This window comes from Lithobates pipiens, unplaced genomic scaffold, assembly GCF_037356315.1.
Source record: "Lithobates pipiens isolate NorthernLeopardFrog02 unplaced genomic scaffold, aLitPip1_a1.2 Scaffold_160, whole genome shotgun sequence".
Taxonomy (NCBI): Eukaryota; Metazoa; Chordata; class Amphibia; order Anura; family Ranidae; genus Lithobates; species Lithobates pipiens.
Window position 1 is genome coordinate 1,496,684 of NW_027507749.1, and position 24,059 is coordinate 1,520,742.

A 24,059-nucleotide genomic window follows, 5' to 3' on the forward strand; every position below is an offset into this window, starting at 1 on the left:
AGAGAGTGAAGAAGAGGGTGCAGATCGAGAGGATGAGGAGGGTGCAGAAGAGTAAGGCTGAGCGAGCCACTCAACCAAGTCTGGTGCATCCTTTAAAGTAATTGAACGCACCTTCTGCAACTTCCCACTTTGGCTCAAGCCTGTTGCTCCTGCCCTACCCCTACCACCCCTGCGGAAGGGCCTGCCTCTTCCTCTGCATGTCATTTTTTAAATGACCCTGTGACAAAACTCTTAGTCCCTATACCGCTGAAGGACTGCTGCAGTATAGGTGAGCGGTCAGCAGTGGTGCACGTCAACCCTATCTATTGTGGACCGATAGCGGTCCTTACAGAACAGCAGACTGTACCGCACTCAAGCCTATGTACCGTAGCACCCTATACCAAGTTACCAGTCCTTATAAGAACTTTTGTGGACCAAGCAGGTTGTGTATTAGTGTTTAGCAGACTGTACGTCAGTCCCTATACCGCTGAAGGACTGCTGCAGTATAGGGCAGCGGTCAGCAGTGGTGCACGTCAACCCTATCTATTGTGGACCGATAGCGGTCCTTACAGAACAGCAGACTGTACCGCACTCAAGCCTATGTACCGTAGCACCCTATACCAAGTTACCAGTCCTTATAAGAACTTTTGTGGACCAAGCAGGTTGTGTATTAGTGTTTAGCAGACTGTACGTCAGTCCCTATACCGCTGAAGGACTGCTGCAGTATAGGGCAGCGGTCAGCAGTGGTGCACGTCAACCCTATCTATTGTGGACCGATAGCGGTCCTTACAGAACAGCAGACTGTACCGCACTCAAGCCTATGTACCGTAGCACCCTATACCAAGTTACCAGTCCTTATAAGAACTTTTGTGGAACAAGCAGGTTGTGTGTTAGTGATTAGCAGACTGTACGTCAGTCCCTATACCAATGAAGGACTGCTGCAGTATAGGGCAGCGGTCAGCAGTAGTGCACGGCAACCCTATGTATTGTGGACCGATAGCGGTCCTTACAGAACAGCAGACTGTACTGCACTCAGGCCTATGTACCGTAGCACCCTATACCAAGTTACCAGTCCTTATAAAAACTTTTGTGGACCAAGCAGGTTGTGTGTTAGTGTTTAGCAGACTGTGCGTCAGTCCCTATACCGCTGAAGGACTGCTGCAGTATAGGGCAGCGGTCAGCAGTAGTGCACGGCAACCCTATGTATTGTGGACCGATAGCGGTCCTTACAGAACAGCAGACTGTAACGCACTCAGGCCTATGTACCGTAGCACCCTATACCAAGTTACCAGTCCTTATAAGAACTTTTGTGGACCAAGCAGGTTGTGTGTTAGTGATTAGCAGACTGTACGTCAGTCCCTATACCAATGAAGGACTGCTGCAGTATAGGGCAGCGGTCAGCAGTAGTGCACGGCAACCCTATGTATTGTGGACCGATAGCGGTCCTTACAGAACAGCAGACTGTAACGCACTCAGGCCTATGTACCGTAGCACCCTATACCAAGTTACCAGTCCTTATAAAAACTTTTGTGGACCAAGCAGGTTGTGTGTTAGTGTTTAGCAGACTGTGCGTCAGTCCCTATACCGCTGAAGGACTGCTGCAGTATAGGGCAGCGGTCAGCAGTGGTGCACGTCAACCCTATCTATTGTGGACCGATAGCGGTCCTTACAGAACAGCAGACTGTACCGCACTCAAGCCTATGTACCGTAGCACCCTATACCAAGTTACCAGTCCTTATAAGAACTTTTGTGGACCAAGCAGGTTGTGTATTAGTGTTTAGCAGACTGTACGTCAGTCCCTATACCGCTGAAGGACTGCTGCAGTATAGGGCAGCGGTCAGCAGTGGTGCACGTCAACCCTATCTATTGTGGACCGATAGCGGTCCTTACAGAACAGCAGACTGTACCGCACTCAAGCCTATGTACCGTAGCACCCTATACCAAGTTACCAGTCCTTATAAGAACTTTTGTGGAACAAGCAGGTTGTGTGTTAGTGATTAGCAGACTGTACGTCAGTCCCTATACCAATGAAGGACTGCTGCAGTATAGGGCAGCGGTCAGCAGTAGTGCACGGCAACCCTATGTATTGTGGACCGATAGCGGTCCTTACAGAACAGCAGACTGTAACGCACTCAGGCCTATGTACCGTAGCACCCTATACCAAGTTACCAGTCCTTATAAGAACTTTTGTGGACCAAGCAGGTTGTGTGTTAGTGATTAGCAGACTGTACGTCAGTCCCTATACCAATGAAGGACTGCTGCAGTATAGGGCAGCGGTCAGCAGTAGTGCACGGCAACCCTATGTATTGTGGACCGATAGCGGTCCTTACAGAACAGCAGACTGTACTGCACTCAGGCCTATGTACCGTAGCACCCTATACCAAGTTACCAGTCCTTATAAAAACTTTTGTGGACCAAGCAGGTTGTGTGTTAGTGTTTAGCAGACTGTGCGTCAGTCCCTATACCGCTGAAGGACTGCTGCAGTATAGGGCAGCGGTCAGCAGTAGTGCACGGCAACCCTATGTATTGTGGACCGATAGCGGTCCTTACAGAACAGCAGACTGTAACGCACTCAGGCCTATGTACCGTAGCACCCTATACCAAGTTACCAGTCCTTATAAGAACTTTTGTGGACCAAGCAGGTTGTGTGTTAGTGATTAGCAGACTGTACGTCAGTCCCTATACCAATGAAGGACTGCTGCAGTATAGGGCAGCGGTCAGCAGTAGTGCACGGCAACCCTATGTATTGTGGACCGATAGCGGTCCTTACAGAACAGCAGACTGTAACGCACTCAGGCCTATGTACCGTAGCACCCTATACCAAGTTACCAGTCCTTATAAAAACTTTTGTGGACCAAGCAGGTTGTGTGTTAGTGTTTAGCAGACTGTGCGTCAGTCCCTATACCAATGAAGGACTGCTGCAGTATAGGGCAGCGGTCAGCAGTGGTGCACGTCAACCCTATCTATTGTGGACCGATAGCGGTCCTTACAGAACAGCAGACTGTACCGCACTCAAGCCTATGTACCGTAGCACCCTATACCAAGTTACCAGTCCTTATAAGAACTTTTGTGGACCAAGCAGGTTGTGTATTAGTTTTTAGCAGACTGTACGTCAGTCCCTATACCGCTGAAGGACTGCTGCAGTATAGGGCAGCGGTCAGCAGTAGTGCACGGCAACCCTATGTATTGTGGACCGATAGCGGTCCTTACAGAACAGCAGACTGTAACGCACTCAGGCCTATGTACCGTAGCACCCTATACCAAGTTACCAGTCCTTATAAGAACTTTTGTGGACCAAGCAGGTTGTGTGTTAGTGATTAGCAGACTGTACGTCAGTCCCTATACCAATGAAGGACTGCTGCAGTATAGGGCAGCGGTCAGCAGTAGTGCACGGCAACCCTATGTATTGTGGACCGATAGCGGTCCTTACAGAACAGCAGACTGTAACGCACTCAGGCCTATGTACCGTAGCACCCTATACCAAGTTACCAGTCCTTATAAGAACTTTTGTGGAACAAGCAGGTTGTGTGTTAGTGATTAGCAGACTGTACGTCAGTCCCTATACCAATGAAGGACTGCTGCAGTATAGGGCAGCGGTCAGCAGTAGTGCACGGCAACCCTATGTATTGTGGACCGATAGCGGTCCTTACAGAACAGCAGACTGTAACGCACTCAGGCCTATGTACCGTAGCACCCTATACCAAGTTACCAGTCCTTATAAGAACTTTTGTGGACCAAGCAGGTTGTGTGTTAGTGATTAGCAGACTGTACGTCAGTCCCTATACCAATGAAGGACTGCTGCAGTATAGGGCAGCGGTCAGCAGTAGTGCACGGCAACCCTATGTATTGTGGACCGATAGCGGTCCTTACAGAACAGCAGACTGTACTGCACTCAGGCCTATGTACCGTAGCACCCTATACCAAGTTACCAGTCCTTATAAAAACTTTTGTGGACCAAGCAGGTTGTGTGTTAGTGTTTAGCAGACTGTGCGTCAGTCCCTATACCGCTGAAGGACTGCTGCAGTATAGGGCAGCGGTCAGCAGTAGTGCACGGCAACCCTATGTATTGTGGACCGATAGCGGTCCTTACAGAACAGCAGACTGTAACGCACTCAGGCCTATGTACCGTAGCACCCTATACCAAGTTACCAGTCCTTATAAGAACTTTTGTGGACCAAGCAGGTTGTGTGTTAGTGATTAGCAGACTGTACGTCAGTCCCTATACCAATGAAGGACTGCTGCAGTATAGGGCAGCGGTCAGCAGTAGTGCACGGCAACCCTATGTATTGTGGACCGATAGCGGTCCTTACAGAACAGCAGACTGTACCGCACCCAAGCCTATGTACCGTAGCACCCTAGACAGACCAAGTTACCAGTCCTGATAAAGAGCTTTGTGGAACAAGTGAGTTGTGAATGATTAGCAGACTGCAGCAGAAGGGCAGCAGTCAAGTATAATATTCTTTCTATATTTGGAAGAAAGAATATTATACGTGTACAAGCCTATTACCGTACCACTGATACCAGTCCTGAAAAGAACCTTTGTGGAACTAATAGTAACAGCAAGTCTTTAAAATTATCCTCACTGCCTGACACACTGCTTCCTGCCTGTCCCTATACAAATTGGCAAAAAAGAGTAGGCTGGAACGATTAGCTGGAACAGCTCTTTTGTGGACCTGATAGTAACAGCTAATGATGATGATGATGATGATGATGAAGAAAGACTAATCTGGCTGAGCTGTCCCTAAAATAGCAGCATACAGCGCTCTGTCCCTTTATCTAAACTGACAAAAGAAACTCAGGCTGCTGACCTAACACCTATACCAGTCCTGAAAAGAACTTTTGTGTACCAAATAGCTAGCGTTTTCTCTGTCCCTACTCCACACAGGATCCTTTCCCTACAGTGACAGAAGAAAGAATGTAAAATGGCCACCGGATCGGGTGTATTTATAGGTTAGGGGGAATGTCCAAGTGTCCATGAGCTGTCATGTCTCAATTGGTTGTCCTGTAACACATGATAAACGTGTCACGAAAGGTTAAAGTTCTTGTATACATTAAACACGTAAGTCCGCCGGGGCGAACGACGGAAAAAGGCGTTCGAACCCGCGGACGGCGAAAGTCGGAAATTCGCCGCGAAACGACCGCCGGGCGAACCGTTCGGCCATCACTATTGCTCAGTTCTTGGGACTCCTCATCACCGCTGCCATCCTCTGGTGTTATTATTCCAACCCAGTTCCACCCAAAATGCTGCAAAAAAGTAATAATAGCTTCAAAACGGACCCAATCTTCAGGTGTCATATGGAATAAAGTTGGAAACATGTTTCTATCCTTCAGACTAGTGTCAGTGACTCTGTAATTGACCTGGATAAGATGTTGGGAAATATTTTAATGTGATGTTATTTATTATTGATACTTATATAGTGCCATCAATTTACGCATCACTTTACATATATACAGTATATTGTACATTTCCATCAGTCCCTCATCCTCAACAGGCTTACAATCTAAGGTCCCTAACTCACATTTATACAGTATCATACAAAAGTGAGTACACCTGTTTGTCTCACATGTTTGTAAATATTTTGACAAAACGCGCAGGGCGGAGCGACACGCTGACGTCGCCTTGTGTTTACATCTTGTTTGTGCGCTGGCCGGCACATCAGACATAAGGCTTATGTTGACGCTAACATTGTAAGTGCAATACTTTCTATTTTAAAGTTTTAATAAATGGAAAAGGTTTTACACTATTTGGAGCCTTTATTTTTTATGTACCACCTCCATCCATCTACCTGTCTGAGCCTATGAGAAGTGGCTTGAGGATAACTGAACGTGCTTACTGTGTAATGGAACCGGGCTGTGTTTAAACTACAAATGTTTTCCTTGATCCTCTGTAACGGGGGAACATGGTTAGCTGGTAAGAAGTGATTTCTTCTATCATGTGGTGGATTCAGCAGATGATTTGACAGCGTTTGGAGACGCCATTGTTCACATTGATGGACTATATCATTATTTGAGCACTGGTGGACTTTTTTACTGATTTTGTATTTATGCAATTACTAACTACTGATTGCTTATAGGTTTAGCGCTATTTTTCTTCTGATTCATGCCTACTGTGTTTATGTTATACAGGAGAATTGCAGCTTGTATTATGTTTTGGAATTTTGTATTTTTTATCCTCTTAGTGCAGTTTCTTTACCCTTTTCTTTATATCTTTTCATGTGACAACACTGAAGAAATGACACTTTGCTACAATGTAAAGTAGTGAGTATACAGCTTGTATAACACCGCGTACACACGATCAGACTATCCGGAGGACTTAGTCCGGTGGACCAGAGTCTGCTGGATAATTTGACCATGTGTGGGCTCCGGCAGACTTTTTCTTCCCAAAAGTCCGGTGGACTTTGAAAGAAGTCTTGACTCAAAATTGTCCGCCAGACTCGGCTTTCAGACGGACAATCCGCTCATCTGTGTGCTAGTCCGCCGGACTTTCCAAAAGCACCTTGTCCCCATGTTGATGAGGACAAGGGCCTCTTCCCGACAACCCTGGCTGTTGGGGTCTGAGGGCGGGGGGCTTATCGGAATCCGGGAGCCCCCTTTAATAAGGGGGCCCCCGGATCCTGGCCCTCCACCCTATGTGAATGAGTATGGGGTACATCGTACCCCTACCCATTCACCTAGGGGGAAAAGTGACAATAAGAAAAACACACAACACAGGTTTTTAAAGTAGTTTATTAGTCAGCTCCAGGGGTCTTCTTCTGACTTCCTGGGGGGTCTTCTCGCCGGGCTCCTCTGCTATCTTCTGTCTTTTGCCGCTCTTTTGGTAGCGGAGGAGCCCGGCTTTCTCTTTTGTCGCCATCCGGGGGTCTTCTTCCGACTTCGGGGGTCTTCTTCTGACTTCTCTGTGCTTTGTGGCCTCTCCGGTTCTTCTGCCAGGCTCCTCCGCTTCTTCCAGCTCTTTTACTAGTGTTGGCCCGGTCTTCTCGTTCATCGTCGCTGCCTTCTTCTTCTTCTTCTTCCTTCTTCTCTTTTTCCGATGTTGACACAACACGCTTTCCCGCTGTAACACGGAAACACGTTGTGCAGCGACTTATATAGGCATAAGGGGCGGGGTCGCCATGTGATATCACATGTTGACCCCACCCCTTATGATGTCACAGTCCCGGAGGATGCTGGTCACCGGGTGATGAAACATGGTGACCCCGCCCCTTATGCCTATATAAGTCGCCGCACATTGTGTCCCCGGCATTACAGCGAGAGAGCGTTGTGTCAGAAGAAGAAGAAAAAGAAGAAGAACTCCGCTAGCAAAAGAGCAGAAGATAGCGGAGAAGACCCCTGAATTCGGAAGAAGACCCCTGGAGCTGCCTAATAAACTACTTTAAAAACGTTTGTGTTTGTTTTATTGACACTTTCCCCCCAGGTGAATGGGTAGGGGTACGATGTACCCCATACTCATTCACATAGGGTGGGGGACCGGGATCTGGGGGCTCCCTTATTAAGCCCCCCACCCGTAAACCCCCGACAAACAACAGCCAGGGTTGTCGGGAAGAGGCCATTGCCCTCATCAATATGGGGACAAGGTACTTTGGTGTGGGGGGGCCGCAGGGCCCCCTCTTCCCCAAAGCACCCACCCACCCATGTTGAGGGCAGGCGGCCTGGTACGGTTCAGGAGGGCTGGACTGGCCAGGCTGCATGCTCGGATAAGGGTCTGGTATGGACTTTGGGGGGAACCCCACGCCGTTTTTCGGCATAGGTGTATCCCTTAAAACCCATACCAGGCAACGGGGCTCGCAAGGTGTCAATCTTGCCGATGAAAGCGGCGAAACATTGACTTCCTTCTCTAGTCCCGTCATACCTGAAGCCACGTTCAAAATGAACGGACTTTAGTTTGTGTGTGGCTAGTCCGTTCATTTGGAAAGTCCGGCGGACCTCCACCAAAAGTCCGGCAGATTGTCTGCCGGACCTAGTCCACCAGAAAAGTCAGTTCGTGTGTGGTCATGTGTGTGCATGTCCGCTCGTTCGGAAAGTTCCGCGGACCTCCGCTGCAAAGTCCGGTGGATTGTCCGCCAGACTAACTCCGCCGGATAGTCTGATCCTGTGTACGGGGCATAACAGTGTAAATTTGGTGTCCCCTCAAAATAACGCAACACACAGCCATTAATATCTAAACCGCCGGCAACAAAAGTGAGCACACCCCTAAGTGAAAATGTCCAATTTGGTCTCAATTAGCTATTTTCCCTCCCCCGTGTCATGTGACTCGTTAGTGTTACAAAGTCTCAGGTGTGAATGGGGAGCAGGTGTGTTAAATTTTGTGCTATCGCTCTTTCATACTGGTCACTGGAAGTTCAACATGGCATTGCATGGCAAACAACTTTCTGAGGATCTGAAAAAAATGAATTGTTGCTCTACATAAAGATGGCCTAGGCCAGTGATGTTGAACCTTGACACCCCAGATGTATTGGAACTACATTTCCCATGATGCTCAACAACACTGCACAATGCATGAGCATCATGGGAAATGTAGTTCCAAAACACCTGGAGTGCCAAGGTTCACCATCACTGGCCTAGGCTATAAGAAGATTGCCAAGACCCTGAAACTGAGCTGCAGCACAGTGGCCAAGATCATAGAGCGGTTTAATAGAACAGGTTCCACTCAGAACAGGCCTCACCATGGTCCACCAAAGAAGTTGAGTGCACGTGCTCAGCATCATATCCAGAAGTGTACAGCTTGTATAGCAGTGTAAATTTGCTGTCCCCTCAAAATAACTCAACACACTCAACAGCTCTGGTGAACTCCATGACCAAGAGGGTTAAGGCAGTACTGGAAAATAATGGTGGTCACACAAAATATTGACACATTGGGCCCAATTTGGACATTTTCACTTAGGGGGGTACTCACTTTTTTTGTCAGCGGTTTAGACATTAATGGCTGTGTGTTGAGCTATTTTGAGGGGACAGGAAATTTACACTGTTTTACAAGCTGTACACTCACTACTTTACATTGAAGCAATTTAGTGTAATTTATTCAGTTTTGTCACATGAAAAAATATAAAAAAATATTTACAAAAATGTGAGGGGTGCACACAATTTTTGAAAATACTGTACATACACATACTAGGGCCAATTTAAACATGACCCAATGATCCTCCTAGCATGTCTTTGGTACGTGGGAGGAAACTGAAGTATCCAGAGGAAACCCAGTACAGGGAGAACATACAAACTCCAAACCGGTAGTGCTGTGGTTGCGGTTTGAACCAACGGCCCTATGGCTGCTAGTTTTAACCACTAAACCACTGTGCTGCACTGTTTTTCAAGCAATGAAATATGAGAAATGTAATATATAAATGACAAAGATCTCTTTATCATATTTATTTTTTGCTGTTCTAATAAAAATAAGTCATTGTCAGAATTTTTATTCATAGAGATCTACGTTTATGAGAGTACACACTGCATTCCATATACCCAGTGAAGTGGCTGGCCTCAGGCAATACACAGAGATGAAACGAGTCCTTCTACATAAGTTGTACCTGTTTACCCCCAGTATTCCCTTCTCTACATCAATACAAGGTGCTGACTTTATAAGCTTGTCTGAGAGTTTAGAAAAAAAAGGTCTGGAGCTGAAGATACAATCTGCAGAGCTCAGCAAGGAGAGCTCTGAGAGCTGATTGAAGGTAAGGGACCCCCCCCCCCTTCACACAGCACACAGGAACAGTGCTAAGGCTGTCAATCTGCTGGAGCTCCCTCCCATGTCATCATTTATATTGGGGTCAGGAAAATGTGTCAGAAGTGACTCATACAGATAGCAGAGGAAGGAGGAAGGAGACAGAAATTAAACTTAATGCTCTGGATTGAGACAAGTACACACTATAGAGGGATATGCTCCACTGGGGTGGGTGTGCTCTCATGTCTAGCGTGTTTTTTTTTGCAATAGGAAAGTATTCTGCACAAAGAAAGCAATGCAAAGAGAAGAGAATTAAATTTAATACAGAGACACAACAGACACGCTTCAGGATTATGAGAAGTTGGGGTAACATAATAAATCAATATAATGAAGGTCTTTTTCAAATAAAGTTACTGATCCTAATACTACCACAAAATTAACATAATCCATGAAACATGATAACAGTTTACATCATCCCAAATAACTAAAATCATATGTTTCAGGAGGGTGTGGGCGACTGTTCAGTAAGATGGCCCCTTGATTAGGGACCGCCTATAGCCCATTGTCAGCTATCTCCTGGGCTCTTCTAAATAGCTGAGTACTTGCTGCCTCCATCACTATGTGGCGGTGCCGACAGGACACGTACTGGTTAAAAAAACTCCCCAGCTTCTTCCCTTCTACATGCATCTGACTCAGCCAAAATGGAGGCAGAGACCAAAGCCCCAGTACTGGTCCCAGACCTCTAGCATTAGCTGGGCAGGACGCAAGAGGGAGAGCCACTAATGGAAGTGGGTAACAATCAGTCCAAACTGCACCCTGACATCCCATGGCCTGACCCAATTGTAGCCTTTCCTACAACAGGGTAGTCAGTGTCTGACACTACCTTGAAAGAAATGCTACCCTCCCTCCGAGCCTCACTGCAATCTGATATTTTCTCCTCTCTTAACCAATGCAAGCTTGAACTGCAGTAGATAGGGGGCAGAGTAGACCACATGGAAGACAAAATGTGTGAAGTCACTACTTTTTTAGTAGACTCGCATGCAATTCACCAGGATGAACTGAGCTCTATGAAAGTAATAGTGGCTGATCTTGAAGATAGATCATGCCGCAACAATCTAAAAATCAGGGGTATTCCCAAATCAGTACAGACCCGCCAATTACCTCATTTTGTTCACAATCTATTCAAAGAGGTGCTGCCTAATCTTACATCCGCAAGTCTAACTATTGATAGAATACATGATATTCCAAAACCATCATTCCTCTCTTCAGAAGTGCCATACAACGTTCTACTAAGGATACATTTTTTTCAAGTAAAAAAAAAACGACTGGAGGACTTCTGCTGTGTTGATCAGTTACCAGTACAGGCTGCGAACCTTCAGGTCCTTCAGGCTTCTCCCAATACACCCTACAACTTTGCCGCAATCTGAAATCCATAACCAAAATCCTGCAAAATAACAAACCCATATACAAATGGAAGTACCCTACAAAATGTAATGGGACCTACAACAGGAACTCATACAGAATCACCCCACTGGACAAAGGTCTCAAACTCCTTAAGAACTAGGGAATCATACCATAAACAACCAACATCTCCTAATGGTTCTCCACACCAGCCGTCTAAACATGTGCATTCTGAATGGTAAGTTGTGTCCAGGAAATCATTTTGCTTGTGAATGACCTAGAGGCCTCTTCTCTAAAACCTAGGGGAACTCTGGAGTCAGAAGGAGTACCTTTCACTCTACCCTATACCTCATGAATTCCTGCAGTTACCACTGAGCTTGTGGGTCCAGGTGTACCTTTTCTTTTTATTAGTTTTTTACCTCCCTTTACCTTTTTGCCGTTTTTTTTTTTCTCATTCTCTCTTGGCAGTCTCTGACTGTGTTATTGGAGTTCTGCTCAGTTTCCTCCCTACTACGATCCAGAGTTTATTCCTGGTAGTTGCATACCTTAGAGCTACATCTGTTTACTTCGTTCAATTCTACACTTCATTTTGGCTGTACATCATGGACAGTTCCCATCACAGTATCAGAAACAGTCTTCTCATTTATATGGAGCATATTCCTTCATCACTGTTCCTGGAAACCCCCATCCTACCATCCATGATCATTCATACTCTTGTCAACTCTTCCCTTTCAATTTGCATCATCACCTTCTATATCAGCTGAAAATTTGTTCCTAAATGTCTGATTTGAACTACCCAGTGAAGTACCACTCCTTTTGGAAAGAAGCACACTCCAACAAAGTTGACTTGGTGGCTATACAAGTGACCCATTTTTATAACGATTTTATATCTCACTGTTCTCACAAAAGCGTTCCTCATATTATCATGGCCTCAACTCACACCAAGAAGAGGGGAGTGACGATAGTCATCAGTGACTCTGTATCCTAATCCCTAACTGAAGCTATTCTAGATCCGGAAGGCAGATATATTATATTTCTTTGCACTATTAACAAAAATCTCAAAGGTTTGACAGTGGTATCTGGTTGTGTGTGGGGATTTGAATCTGGTTGCTGATCCCAGCGTGGATGCCACAGTCAAAAGGTCACTTGCCTTCACTGTGTGGTTTTCTTCACGCAGAGGAAGTGCACGATGTGAGTTAATAAAATTGGGGTATCCCCACGCTACCATATACAGATCTCACTATATACTAGGGGTGGGTTGCAGCAGAACACCGACAGCGGTATAAACCCTACCACTGAAAAAATGTGTGACAAAAATCAAATAGGTGATGTTGCGCTCCCTTACAGTGAATAAACACCTCTCAGCTGCATACAAAGTTGCATACAAAGTTGCATATACCAATATTATAAATCCAACTATCGTGTCAGACCGTAGTCCGTAAATAAAGTGTCAAATGCTAAATAATAAGCGAAAATATGATATAAAAGTGTCCAAGTGATTAATAAAAATCACATAAAATCTAAGGTGCCTAATAATTGTAAAGTGCCTAATAATTACATACACAGTTACATATTACTATACAGTAATGTGGACTCATGTATCGTGATCAAGAGTGGTCCATAAATAAAGTGTCAAATATTACAAATTGCATAAAAAATAAACAACATTTACACAATAGGAGTGTCCAGTGTCTCTAAAAATCGCATACACCAGTGAACATATGTCATGCACGTAAACTAATTACTCCAAAGATGTAGCAAACTGTATTAGTAATAACATAAACGTGAATCACACAGTGCAATTAAAGCATAAAAACTACAGAAAAGAAAAACAACAGTCTCTTAGGCAGCATATAAAGTGCCACGTGCTTTATATAGTGCTTCTCCAGATATAAGGTGCCAGATAAACCCGTGTATATACACTCCTGTGCCTCTTCAGTGTCCCGCATGCATCAAGTGAAATGGCCCCTTACCTTACTGCTGTAAGGAAAACAGCAGAAAACAGGGATCTCAGGCTATCCAGGTGGTGTACCCCTACTTCCAGGTTATGGAAACTGTCCCCACATCAGTTAATCCAAATGGCAGGATCGGTAGAAAATTCAGATGTGATTCATAGTTCCCTAAGGAACAGGCCAACCTCTAACCCACCTGGTGTTGCTGATATAGGAGTAAGGACCAGCAATGTCTGGTGCAGACTGCACAAGATGTGTATCGGTCAGAGAACTGACTGTGAATGAATTTCACAGTCAGTTCTCTGACCGATACACATCTTGTGCAGTCTGCACCAGACATTGCTGGTCCTTACTCCTATATCAGCAACACCAGGTGGGTTAGAGGTTGGCCTCTTCCTTAGGGAACTGTGAATCACATCTGAATTTTCTACCGATCCTGCCATTTGGATTAACTGATGTGGGGACAGTTTCCATAACCTGGAAGTAGGGGTACACCACCTGGATAGCCTGAGATCCCTGTTTTCTGCTGTTTACCTTACAGCAGTAAGGTAAGGGGCCATTTCACTTGATGCGTGTGGGACACTGAAGAGGCACAGGAGTGTATATACATGGGTTTATCTGGCACCTTATATCTGGAGAAGCACTATATAAAGCACGTGGCACTTTATATGCTGCCTAAGAGACTGTTGTTTTTCTTTTCTGTAGTTTTTATGCTTTAATTGCACTGTGTGATTCACGTTTATGTTATTACTAAAACAGTTTGCTACATCTTTGGAGTAATTAGTTTACGTGCATGACATATGTTCACTGGTGTATGCGATTTTTAGAGACACTGGACACTCCTATTGTGTAAATGTTGTTTATTTTTTATGCAATTTGTAATATTTGACACTTTATTTACGGACCACTCTTGATCACGATAGATGAGTCCACAATACTGTAGTCATATGTAACTGTGTATGTAATTATTAGGCACTTTACAATTATTAGGCACCTTCGATTTTATGTGATTTTTATTAAGCACTTGGACACTTTTATATCATATTTTTAGCTTATTATTTAGCATTTGACACTTTATTTACGGACTACGGTCTGACACGATAGTTGGATTTATAATATTGGTATATGCAACTTTGTATGCAACTTTGTATGCAGCTGAGAGGTGTTTATTCACTGTAAGGGAGCGCAACATCACCTATTTGATTTTTGTCTCACGATGTGAGTTGCCTCCACGCAAATGAGCGTGACTTTGAATACTTCTCCCAGCGACACAAAATGTATACAAGTATTGATATGTTTCTGGTTGATAAGTTATTATTATAGAAGGTGTCCTCATCCGCCATCTCTGACATCACATTATCAGACAATACTGCTATACACAACTGAGGCTTAATTTAAGAAGGCTATTGTGCGAGAGCCATGACAAATATCTGCATCATATGAAACATAACTATTATACACTTAACAATAGGGCGGGTAAGCTCCCAGCAAACAGACTGAAAGCTCAAAGAACCAAGACATGGATCCCATTTACCTTTCACCCACAAACCAAAGAAAGGCTCTTCAACCCCCAGCCAATAGCAGATGCCTTTGCTGACTATTACGATTCCCTTTATAAACTTGAACCGTGACTCTAATACACCTCAACCATCAGAAGTAGATATGTATCAACTTCTAGTATTAACCTTCCAACCCTAAATGACTCTCAAGTACAGCCCCTAAATAGCCCTCTAACAGAACCATAAATAAATACAATTATTAATTCTCTACCTCTAGGGAAATCACCAGGCCCAGACGGCCTCACCAGTGAATGCCTTAAAACCTTCAAACACATTCTCACCCCCTTCCTACTTCCAGTCTTTATCAAAGCGACCAAAACGGCCTATTTTCCCTCTAAAAAGTTAATGGCACATTTTGTGACTCTTCTGAAGCCAGGAAAAGACCCAAACATGCCTGACAATTTCTGCCCAATTTCTCTCTTAAATTTAGACATATATGCCAAACTTCTAGCCACCAGATTATTAGGATTTATTAGGGTTTATCAGGGTTTATCAGAGGCAGACAAGCACCTGATCAACCTCATTCACCACATGGAGCTGAGTCAAACTCCTTCTCTGCTGCTTTGGCGCAGAGAATGTGTTTGATCAGGTCCTCTAGGGCTAATCAAGTTCGACTTCTCAGGTCCAATTATGTTTGCGATTTTAGCTCTCTACTCTTCCCCATCTGCCCACTTCTTCACATCTGGACTTCTATTTAAATCCTTTTCAATCTCCAATGGTAGGAATGCCTCAATTTTCAATCTTATGATTGAGCCATTGACAGAATCTATCTGGTCTCCTCCCCATATTTACGGTTTCAAATGCAACGGCAGACCTCACACGAAAAATATTTTTTGCAGACAGTATAATTCTTATCCCCACTAAACCCTTGACTTTTCTCCAATTTTCCCACCAAGTCTTGCATGATTTTAGCAGTGTATCTTATAAAGTAAATTTCTCAAAATCCTTAATTCTATACCTAGGTGTCCAGACCGAAACCTGCAAACACCTCTCATCCCAGCTGCCATACTCATGGGCTGACCAGAGAATCCCATATCTGGGAATCACTTGTATTTCCTCTGTCACACAATTAACAGATGCCACTCTTATAACTCTGATTCACACACTATGAGGAGATACACAACAACTTGCTAAAATTAAGAGGTCTTGGGCTCGGAGGTTGGCAGCATTTAAAATGCAAGTCCATACCAAAACTTTGTACATTTTCCACACACTTCAGATCCCATTAACCTCCCCTTACCTATCTTCATTAAAATTGAGAGAAGCGGAGAGGAGAGCTTGGTGTGCCTATCATCTTCTTGTTAAACATAGATGGTTGGGTGGGTTCAGATTACTTGACATAGATGACTACTTCTATACCTCTCAACTTGCACCCCTATGCCACTGGTCCAAACTCTCCAAGATATTCTATGGAAAGACATTGAAACTGCACTCACATGCTAGACTATATTATACCACCTTCCGTTGGCAGATTCCTGGATCCTACAGAATATTAAATCACTCCCTTTGCCTAGCCGTGCTTCCATCGTAGTATGGAGGAAACCCATAACCTAACCCTATCCAGGGACCTTCACAACATTATATCCATTACCCATTGAGAACACTGGAACTCCTTTTGCCCTATATTTTGCTTAAACAATGGGAAGAAGCAGGAATCCATTGGGTGGACCATCTCTTTCACGTCAACCAACTAAAACCCTTGGAATCTTCCACTTTGTACAATGATACCCAAAAATATCTAGCACTTCCTATTCTCCCTGACCTCCACCAACAAGGGTATCCCTTCTTGTTCTATAACACTCTACAAAACAAAACAATGTTTTCTAAGACCCCCTATGTTAAAGTGGGAAGAGGACCTCCATACATCATTATCTGAAGCACAATGGACAACGGTCATACTTTGCAGCTATTTAATGTCTCATTGTATAGCTCACTGAGAACAAACACAGAAGAGAATCACCCAGTGGTACACGACACTATATAATCTACCAAAAATTGCCACGTCCCACTCTCCTCTTTGATGAAATTTGGAAAATTAGGTAACATTATTCATATATTTTTGGCTTGTAAGAGTCTCACCAGCTATTGGAGAAAAATCCTTTATCTTTTCAGAGACCACAGGAGTACTGTCCAAACTTGACCCTGCCCTTGCCATCCTTCATTTAGGTATAGAGAAATTCCCCCATAACCTTAGAACAGTCATCTTACACACTTCAGTGGCAGCTAAATGGTGATAGCCAGACACTGGAAAAAAATATGACTTCCAACCCCTCTGAAACCATAGATCTAATTAACATGCAATTTTCCTATGAAAACATGTATTCTCACAAAAACTCCACATGCTCTCTATTCGAAGGAATATGGAAACCATGGATGGACAGTAAATACTATACCAATGTCTTTTTATATTATATTGTACTTCTCACATGCTCAATGTTATATGATCTGAAATATCTATGTGATGCATAACATGATGTACAAGCCTTCTTTCTCGTTTTGTCATTATATTATTGACCTTATTTGACTCCTCTCACACTGGGGCGCTTTGCAGGCGCTACAGAGCTAAAAATAGCGCCTTGAAAGTGCCCTGAAAGAGCCGCTCTTTACTCTCCAGTGGGAAAGCCTGAGGGCTTTCACACTGGAGCAGTGTGCTGGCTGGACGGTAAAAAAAGTCCTGCTAGCAGCATCTTTGGAGCAGTGAAGGAGTGGTGTGTATACCGCTCCTTCATCACTCCTGCCCATTGAAATGAATGGGGCAGTGCAGCAAAGCGCTGCTACAGCAGAACTTTGCAGTGGTTTTAACCCTTTCTCGGCCACTAGCAGGGGGATAAAACTGCCTCACTAGTGGGTGAATACCACCGCTAAAACGACAGTAAAGTGGTGGTAAAAATGGTGCCTGCACCACCCCAGTGTGAAAGGGGCCTATGTGTTACATTTTGTAAAAATGAATAAAAACATTGACTATATAAAAAATTTCCAAGTAAATTTCATACACTTAGATAGATAGATAGCTAGACATTCTTTCACCTGCAGCAAAGATGCAGTTCAGCACCCTCCCCCCAAGAAGAGCATATCGGTAGGGCAGAGGTTGGTGTCAGTAGGGCAGTGGATGGTGTCAGTAGATTTTCATATAGTATCGAGAACTCTGAATCCATGGCAAAATGAAGCTAACACTGGCCACTAGAAGTCCATGGACTAAGGCAAGATGGCACCTTATGCTGTTGTGGAATCAGAGCTTCAGGAAAATTGTGTCCAATCGGGCTATATACAGTATAACTAAAGGAAGCCATGTGGCGCAATGAGTAGGGGAGGGGCCAATCTCTTGTTACTCTGAGGAGCACATTGTGAGCATACCGTGGTAATACTGTCTGATTGTCATATCCCCGCACTGTGAGGACTGAATGCTTTTTAAAGTTTGGAGCACTCTTAAGCACCAGGAAAATGTGAGAGTTTTTATACTTAATAAACTGGTTATTTTGAAAGAGAAAGTACTATGTCTAGGTTTATCGCTTTATGATTTGGGTGTATTTAGATAAATGTAAAATAATTAATATTCTAATCTCAAGATTTCCAGCAAAGGAGTGAAACTGCATAAAAAAGATTACCAGGAGTGCGCATGCGCGAGGGTTCCAATATGGCCGCGTAAGCCGGGAGCTCCGCTCCACGCCGCCTTTCCAGCACTGCTAGCGGGCCACCCAGCCAAGCTGCCGTTTCTGCGCACCGCTCATCGGATCCCACACACGTCGGGGATCACCCGGAGACTGCTTTGCTGACCCGGGACGATCGTAGGCCTCGTGGAGGTCGAATTCCATTCCCGCGGGGTGTACCAAGATGGCCGCCGGACTTTAAGCACTTGTGAGGGGAAGTTTTCACCGCTCCGGAGGGCCAAAAAACTGGACCTAGAGGTACCCCTCAATCCCTTACACAATAAGTGCCCCTTGTATGCTCAAAACGGGGGCCAGGAGGAACTTGCAAGGGGAGTTCAACTCCACCACACCATCAGGGAGTCACAAGATGGCCACCGCAGCGGCCACAGCCACTCAACCCTTACCACAACATCTAGAGCTGACTCCAGATCACAAATCGGTCATAGCTCCGGCTATCCTCCACTTCACATCAGGGCCTCACAGCCTGGGGACTCCCTCCCCCACCTCTACAGAATCACTACTCAACCAAGCTTTTGCCTTACCCACCCCCGGTCCTCAGGGCCCAGCCACACATATGACTCAGTCATCCATGGAAGAACTGTTTCTCAAATTCTCGACACTCCTAGATAGGGGTCTTGCAGCTAATGCAGCAGCCATTACCGGTGAAATCAGAGCAGATTTGCAGAACATAGGATCCAGGATGGATGCTATGGAAGACAAAATTGAACAAACAGCAGCCATCTCCCATCAAAACACCGGGCTCATTCAAACTTTGCAAGATCAATTGGACACAGCGTTCTCACGCATTGACGACCTGGAAAATAGGTCAAGGAGACTGAACTTTAGAATTAGAGGCCTGCCAGAATCTATTACAGATGTTGCCACGGCAACACAAGATTTGATCCGAGCTCTGGTTCCTAATATCCCAGCAGCTCGCCTGGAACTGGACAGAGTCCACAGAGCTATGGGACCCCCCAGGAAGGACGGGTCTCCCAGGGACGTCATTGCTAAACCTCTATATTATGCTGTGAAGGAGGCGGTGATGAAACAAGCCAGAACCCTACCGCAGATCTCATGCCAAGGACACCTTGTGCAAATATTTGCGGACATTTCCCCAGCTACCATCCAAAAGGGAAGAGGCTTGAAGCCGCTCCTGACAGCCATGGCCCAAAAGGACATCAAATATAAATGGGCCTTCCCATTTGCGGTGCGATTTTCACTCAAGGACCGGTCATACTCCTTTTCCACATTTGATGCCGGAGAAAAGTTACTTCTGAAACTAAATGTCATAGCCCAAGAAATGGAAATGGAGACTGCTGCTCCAACCTCTACTTCCAACAAACGCCCTCCACCTACTGGATCCCCCAATCCACTCTGGAGTAAAACCAAATCCAGAAGATCATCCAATCACAGTCCCCCCTGAACCATCCAGGCTCTTACGTGCTGTTTCTCAGAAGGGACTCCAATCCTGGAAGAAATTTTTCTTGGACCTTGAGGACTGAAAGGTTCCCCAGCCCTCCCTCAATGGGGGCACTGCTGCCATTTTGTTCCCTATAAACTAAGGGGCCACTTTTCTACCCTACACCCAGTTACTCCCCTAACAGGACTTGTTTTAACTATATCTCATCCCTAACCACCCCACCCTCCCCCTCATCCCCCATCATCCCCCCTCCTTCCCCTTTACATTTCCCCCTTTTTTTTTTTTTTTTTTTATTGTTTATGTAAGCTATCGTGGTACACCAGACTATAGTAATTGAGACTTGAAGCCTCTTGGGTGGCACTTTTCTTGTTATTTCGTATACACCTGTTGGCAAGCGCATGGTTATTTTGTTACTTGTTTTATTCCAGCGGGTTAAGAAGCGCTGGGGCGCGGCGTGAGCCACATGCGCCTCATCCTACCTTTTCGACCATCTTGGTGGTCGGCGGGGTTGGAAGATCAACCCCAGGGTTGGCATTATTTATTTATTTATTTTTTTTATTTTATTTTTTTCCAAATAATTTTTATTGTTTTAAACAAAGTGTGAACAAGAAAAAGAAAAACAGATAATCAATGACATGTATATTCAGCATGTTACATAGCTCCGAGTTACATTACATTTCCACAAGTATAGTATAAGTAAATAACCAAAATCCCTGGGAAGATTACACTTGAGCTATGCTGAATAGATTGTGGGGGGCCGGATAGTGGTCGCCAGTCTTATCCATAAAGAGGATGATTGTACCTTGTCGGGCGTTCATGACAAAAGTTGAGGATAGATCAGTCTCAGATATCCTAGTTTTCAGAGTAGGAGAACTAGCTTGTGGAAAAGCTGAACGTACAAGTCATAGTATGAAAGTTGCGTAAAGATAAAACTGTAATTGTCAGTAGAGGTTAGGGGGTGGAAGGAGAGGGGGGTCAAGGGAGCAAAGAGAAAGGGGGAGGGGGAGGGAGGGTAAGGTGGGAGAGGGCAGGCAGAATACGGGTGTGGGACAAGGATGGGAAGAGGAAGAGTGGGAAGATAAAAATAGAAGGGGGGGAAGGATAAGGAGAGGAAATGGGAAAGGGCTAGAGGGAAAAGAGGGCGGAAGGAGGGGGGGGTCTCTGGCTTTCCCCCGCTGTTAGGTGAGGAAGCGGTTAAACCTAATCAAGGAGTCGGATGGAAGATTTCTATCGGGAGGACATAAGGGATAAATATTGTTGTTTAGTTTGGAAATGCAACCAGCAGGCCCATTTCATACTGAACTTAGAGGGGGTGTCATGAGAAATGTTAATAAGTTTCTCCATGTCAGCAACTTTTTGGATTCTGGAAAACCAGTCTTTGACGGTAGGAACTCGGGAGGATTGCCAGTGGATAGGTATGCATTGTTTCCCCGCGTTTATTAGATGCATCCCAAGAGATTTATGATAAGTGGAATGTGGTAAACTGGAATGGTGTAGGAGGAACAGAGCAGGGTGAAATTCCAGTGTATAGGAGGAAATTTGTTCCGTCAGACGATGTACTTCCGTCCAAAAGGTTTGGATCAATGGGCAGGACCACCAGATGTGTAGAAGGGTTCCCTTATCCTGGGAGCACCTCCAACAGGACTCAGAGACAGTGGGTTTGTATTTATGTATCACCTCAGGAGTGTGATACCACCTAGATTGAATCTTGAAACCATTTTCTTGGGTGTTTACGTTAGCGGACCCTTTGTGAATGTTAGCAAATATTCGCTCCCACTGCTCTTCTGAGAGTGAGATGGACAAGTCCCTTTCCCATTTTGCACAAGCAGGAGTATCATTTGCTCTATGCTTCGCGAAAAGCAGGGTATGTATGTATGAAATGAGACGTGATTGGGGAGAGGTTTGGACGCATAGATTTTCAAAAGGGGAAAGTTGTCGGGAGCAACAGCGGTCTTTATCAATGCTCTGCAGGTAAGAGGCAGCCATGAGGTATTGCCAAGGGGGGATGGGAGCGTCTCCATTCCCGGTCGCTAGCTGAGCTCTGGTTTGAAGTTTGCCCTTGTGAAAAAAATGGTGAGCTCTGACTAGGGTCGTGGGCCAGCAGTCCACTAAAAAGTCAGTTTTCCTTCCCGGTGGGAAATCAGGGTTAAATTTCAGGGGGGTCAAAGGGCCAGGGGAAGAGGAGATATCCGATTTTCTGCATGTTTGGTGAAAACATCTCAAGGTTGGGCCTATGAGAGGATGTTGTGTCAAGCCAGGTGGAACACAGCTTGGGATAAGCCAAGGCATAGAAGGAAGAGGCAAAGCTGAAAAAGAAGCTTCCAGAGAAACCCAGTCCTTAGTAGCTACGTGCACATTCCAATCCACTATCCTGGTTAAATGAGTTGCGAGATAGTATCTATGGAGGTTTGGAAGGCCTATACCCCTTAAATTCTTTGGGCGCGAAAGTTGTTCATAACTAAGTCTGTGCTTGCGCTGACTCCAAAGAAATTGTGAACAGAGTCGTCTGTATTGATTGAAAAAGGAGGTAGGAATGTGGATGGGAATCGTCTGTAACAGGTAAAGCATCCGTGGAAGGGCGTTCATTTTTAGAATAGCTGCTCTGCCAAACCAAGTAAACGTTGGCTTATCCCAAGCTTTGAGATCTTTGGTCAATTTATTTAGGAGAGGAATAAAATTTTTCGCAAATAGATCAGATAAGGCTGTGGAGATTTGAATGCCCAAGTATGTAATCGAGTCGTCTTTCCAAATAAAGGGGAAGTTCACCTTGCATTGGTCTACCACTGTACTGGGTAGAGAGATGTTGAGGGCAAAGGATTTTGCAAAATTGATTTTAAGATTCGACAAAAATTGAAATTGCTTGAATTCTGAAAGCACAACTGGTAAAGTGATCAGCGGGTTAGAAAGGAAAAGCAGAATATCGTCCGCGAAAGCAGCGTATTTGTATTCTTTTAGTGAGGACTTGATACCCTGAATGTCCGGGTTGGCTGAAAGTTTACGAAGAAAGGGTTCAAGGGTTAGAACAAAGAGAATGGGCGACAGGGGACAACCCTGCCTCGTCCCGTTGCGGATGGGAAAGGCGTCCGACAGAGTGTGATTGGCTCTAACTTTAGCGACTGGGTTAGCATAAAGCGCCATAATTAAATCAATTAAGTGAGGCCCCAGTCCAATCGCTTGAAGCACTGCCCTCATGTATTTCCAAGACACTCTGTCGAACGCCTTTTCCGCATCCAAGGAAAGGAAGAAGCCTTTCTGGTTGGAGCTTGTAATAAGATGGTGAAGGTTGATGGCTTTAATTGTGTTATCCCTGGTCTCCCTGCCAGGGATAAAACCAGATTGATCTTGGGAAACTAGGGAAGGAAGGAAAGGGAGTAACCTGTTAGCTATAATTTTCAAAAAAAGCTTGATATCCGAATTTAGAAGGGAGATAGGCCTATAATTACTGGGTTGGGATGGATCTTTGCCTTCTTTTGGTATTACGACTATGTGAGCTTCTAGCATTCTTTGCGAAAAAGGGGAAGAAGGAGAAAGGGAATTGAAAGCTTTGAGGAAGGGCTTCCTCAATAAGTCGGAAAATGTTTTGTAGTAGAGTGCTGGCAGACCATCCGGGCCAGGGCTTTTCCCAGGTTTCAAGCTCTTAAGAGCGAGGTTCCACTCTACTGGGGATATTGGAGAGTCCAGACTCTCCGAAGCTTCAGATGAAATCTTGTCAGGAGCAAACTGGGAAAGGAAGGAAGAAATCATATTGTCTGAGTCGGGAGCCGAGTTTTGAAGGTTATATAGGGAGGAATAATATTTTTCAAATTCCTTAGCAATGTCTCTGTTGTGGGTAATAAGCTCGCCTGAGGAGGAACGTAGATGGTGTATTACATTATTGTTACGCTGTTTACGCAGTGCTTGGGCAAGGAAACGACCGCACTTATTGCCCTGTTCATAAAAGAGCTTCTGAGACAAAATAAATTTTTTCTTAACGTTAAGGTTCAGGGTTTCGTTTATCAGAGCTCTTGTGTCAGTTAATTCTTCTAGGGTATGTTGGGCCAATGTTTGTTTGTGACTAGCCTCAAGATTCCTCAGCTTAGCGAACAGGGCAGCAAGTCCGGCCTTACGGGCTTTCCTAAGAGATGCTGAGATCGCAATCATTTTACCTCTAATGACGCATTTATGGGCCTCCCATTGAGTCATATTGGAGGTATCTGGGGAGTTGTTTTCTGAGAAGTAGTCCGAAAGACATTTCCTCAAATCGTCTTCAACTGATTTGTCCGTTAAGAGAGAGGGGTCCAATTTCCAAATAAACGTCCGGTCGTTTGTCTCCGGTAACGTGAGTGTCAAAGAGATAGGGTGATGGTCAGAGATCGTCATTGGTTCGATTGACGCGGTCGTGAGTAATGACAAGTCCTGTTGCGATAGAAAAAAGTAATCTATACGAGAGTATTTATTGTGGGGGGC

The 24,059-nt window shown here is 44.8% G+C and overlaps 1 protein-coding gene across 1 annotated transcript in view; it reads right to left on the reverse strand.

Annotated features, from left to right (window-relative positions):
* LOC143986462 (uncharacterized) overlaps window positions 1-23,972 on the reverse strand; it is a 49,937-nt gene extending 25,965 nt beyond the window's left edge. Inside the window, exon 1 of the mRNA XM_077484807.1 lies at window positions 23,057-23,972. Within this exon, the coding sequence (XP_077340933.1) occupies window positions 23,057-23,972 (916 nt within the window). The remainder of the gene's footprint in view (window positions 1-23,056) is intronic.
* Between the last annotated feature and the right edge of the window lie 87 nt (window positions 23,973-24,059).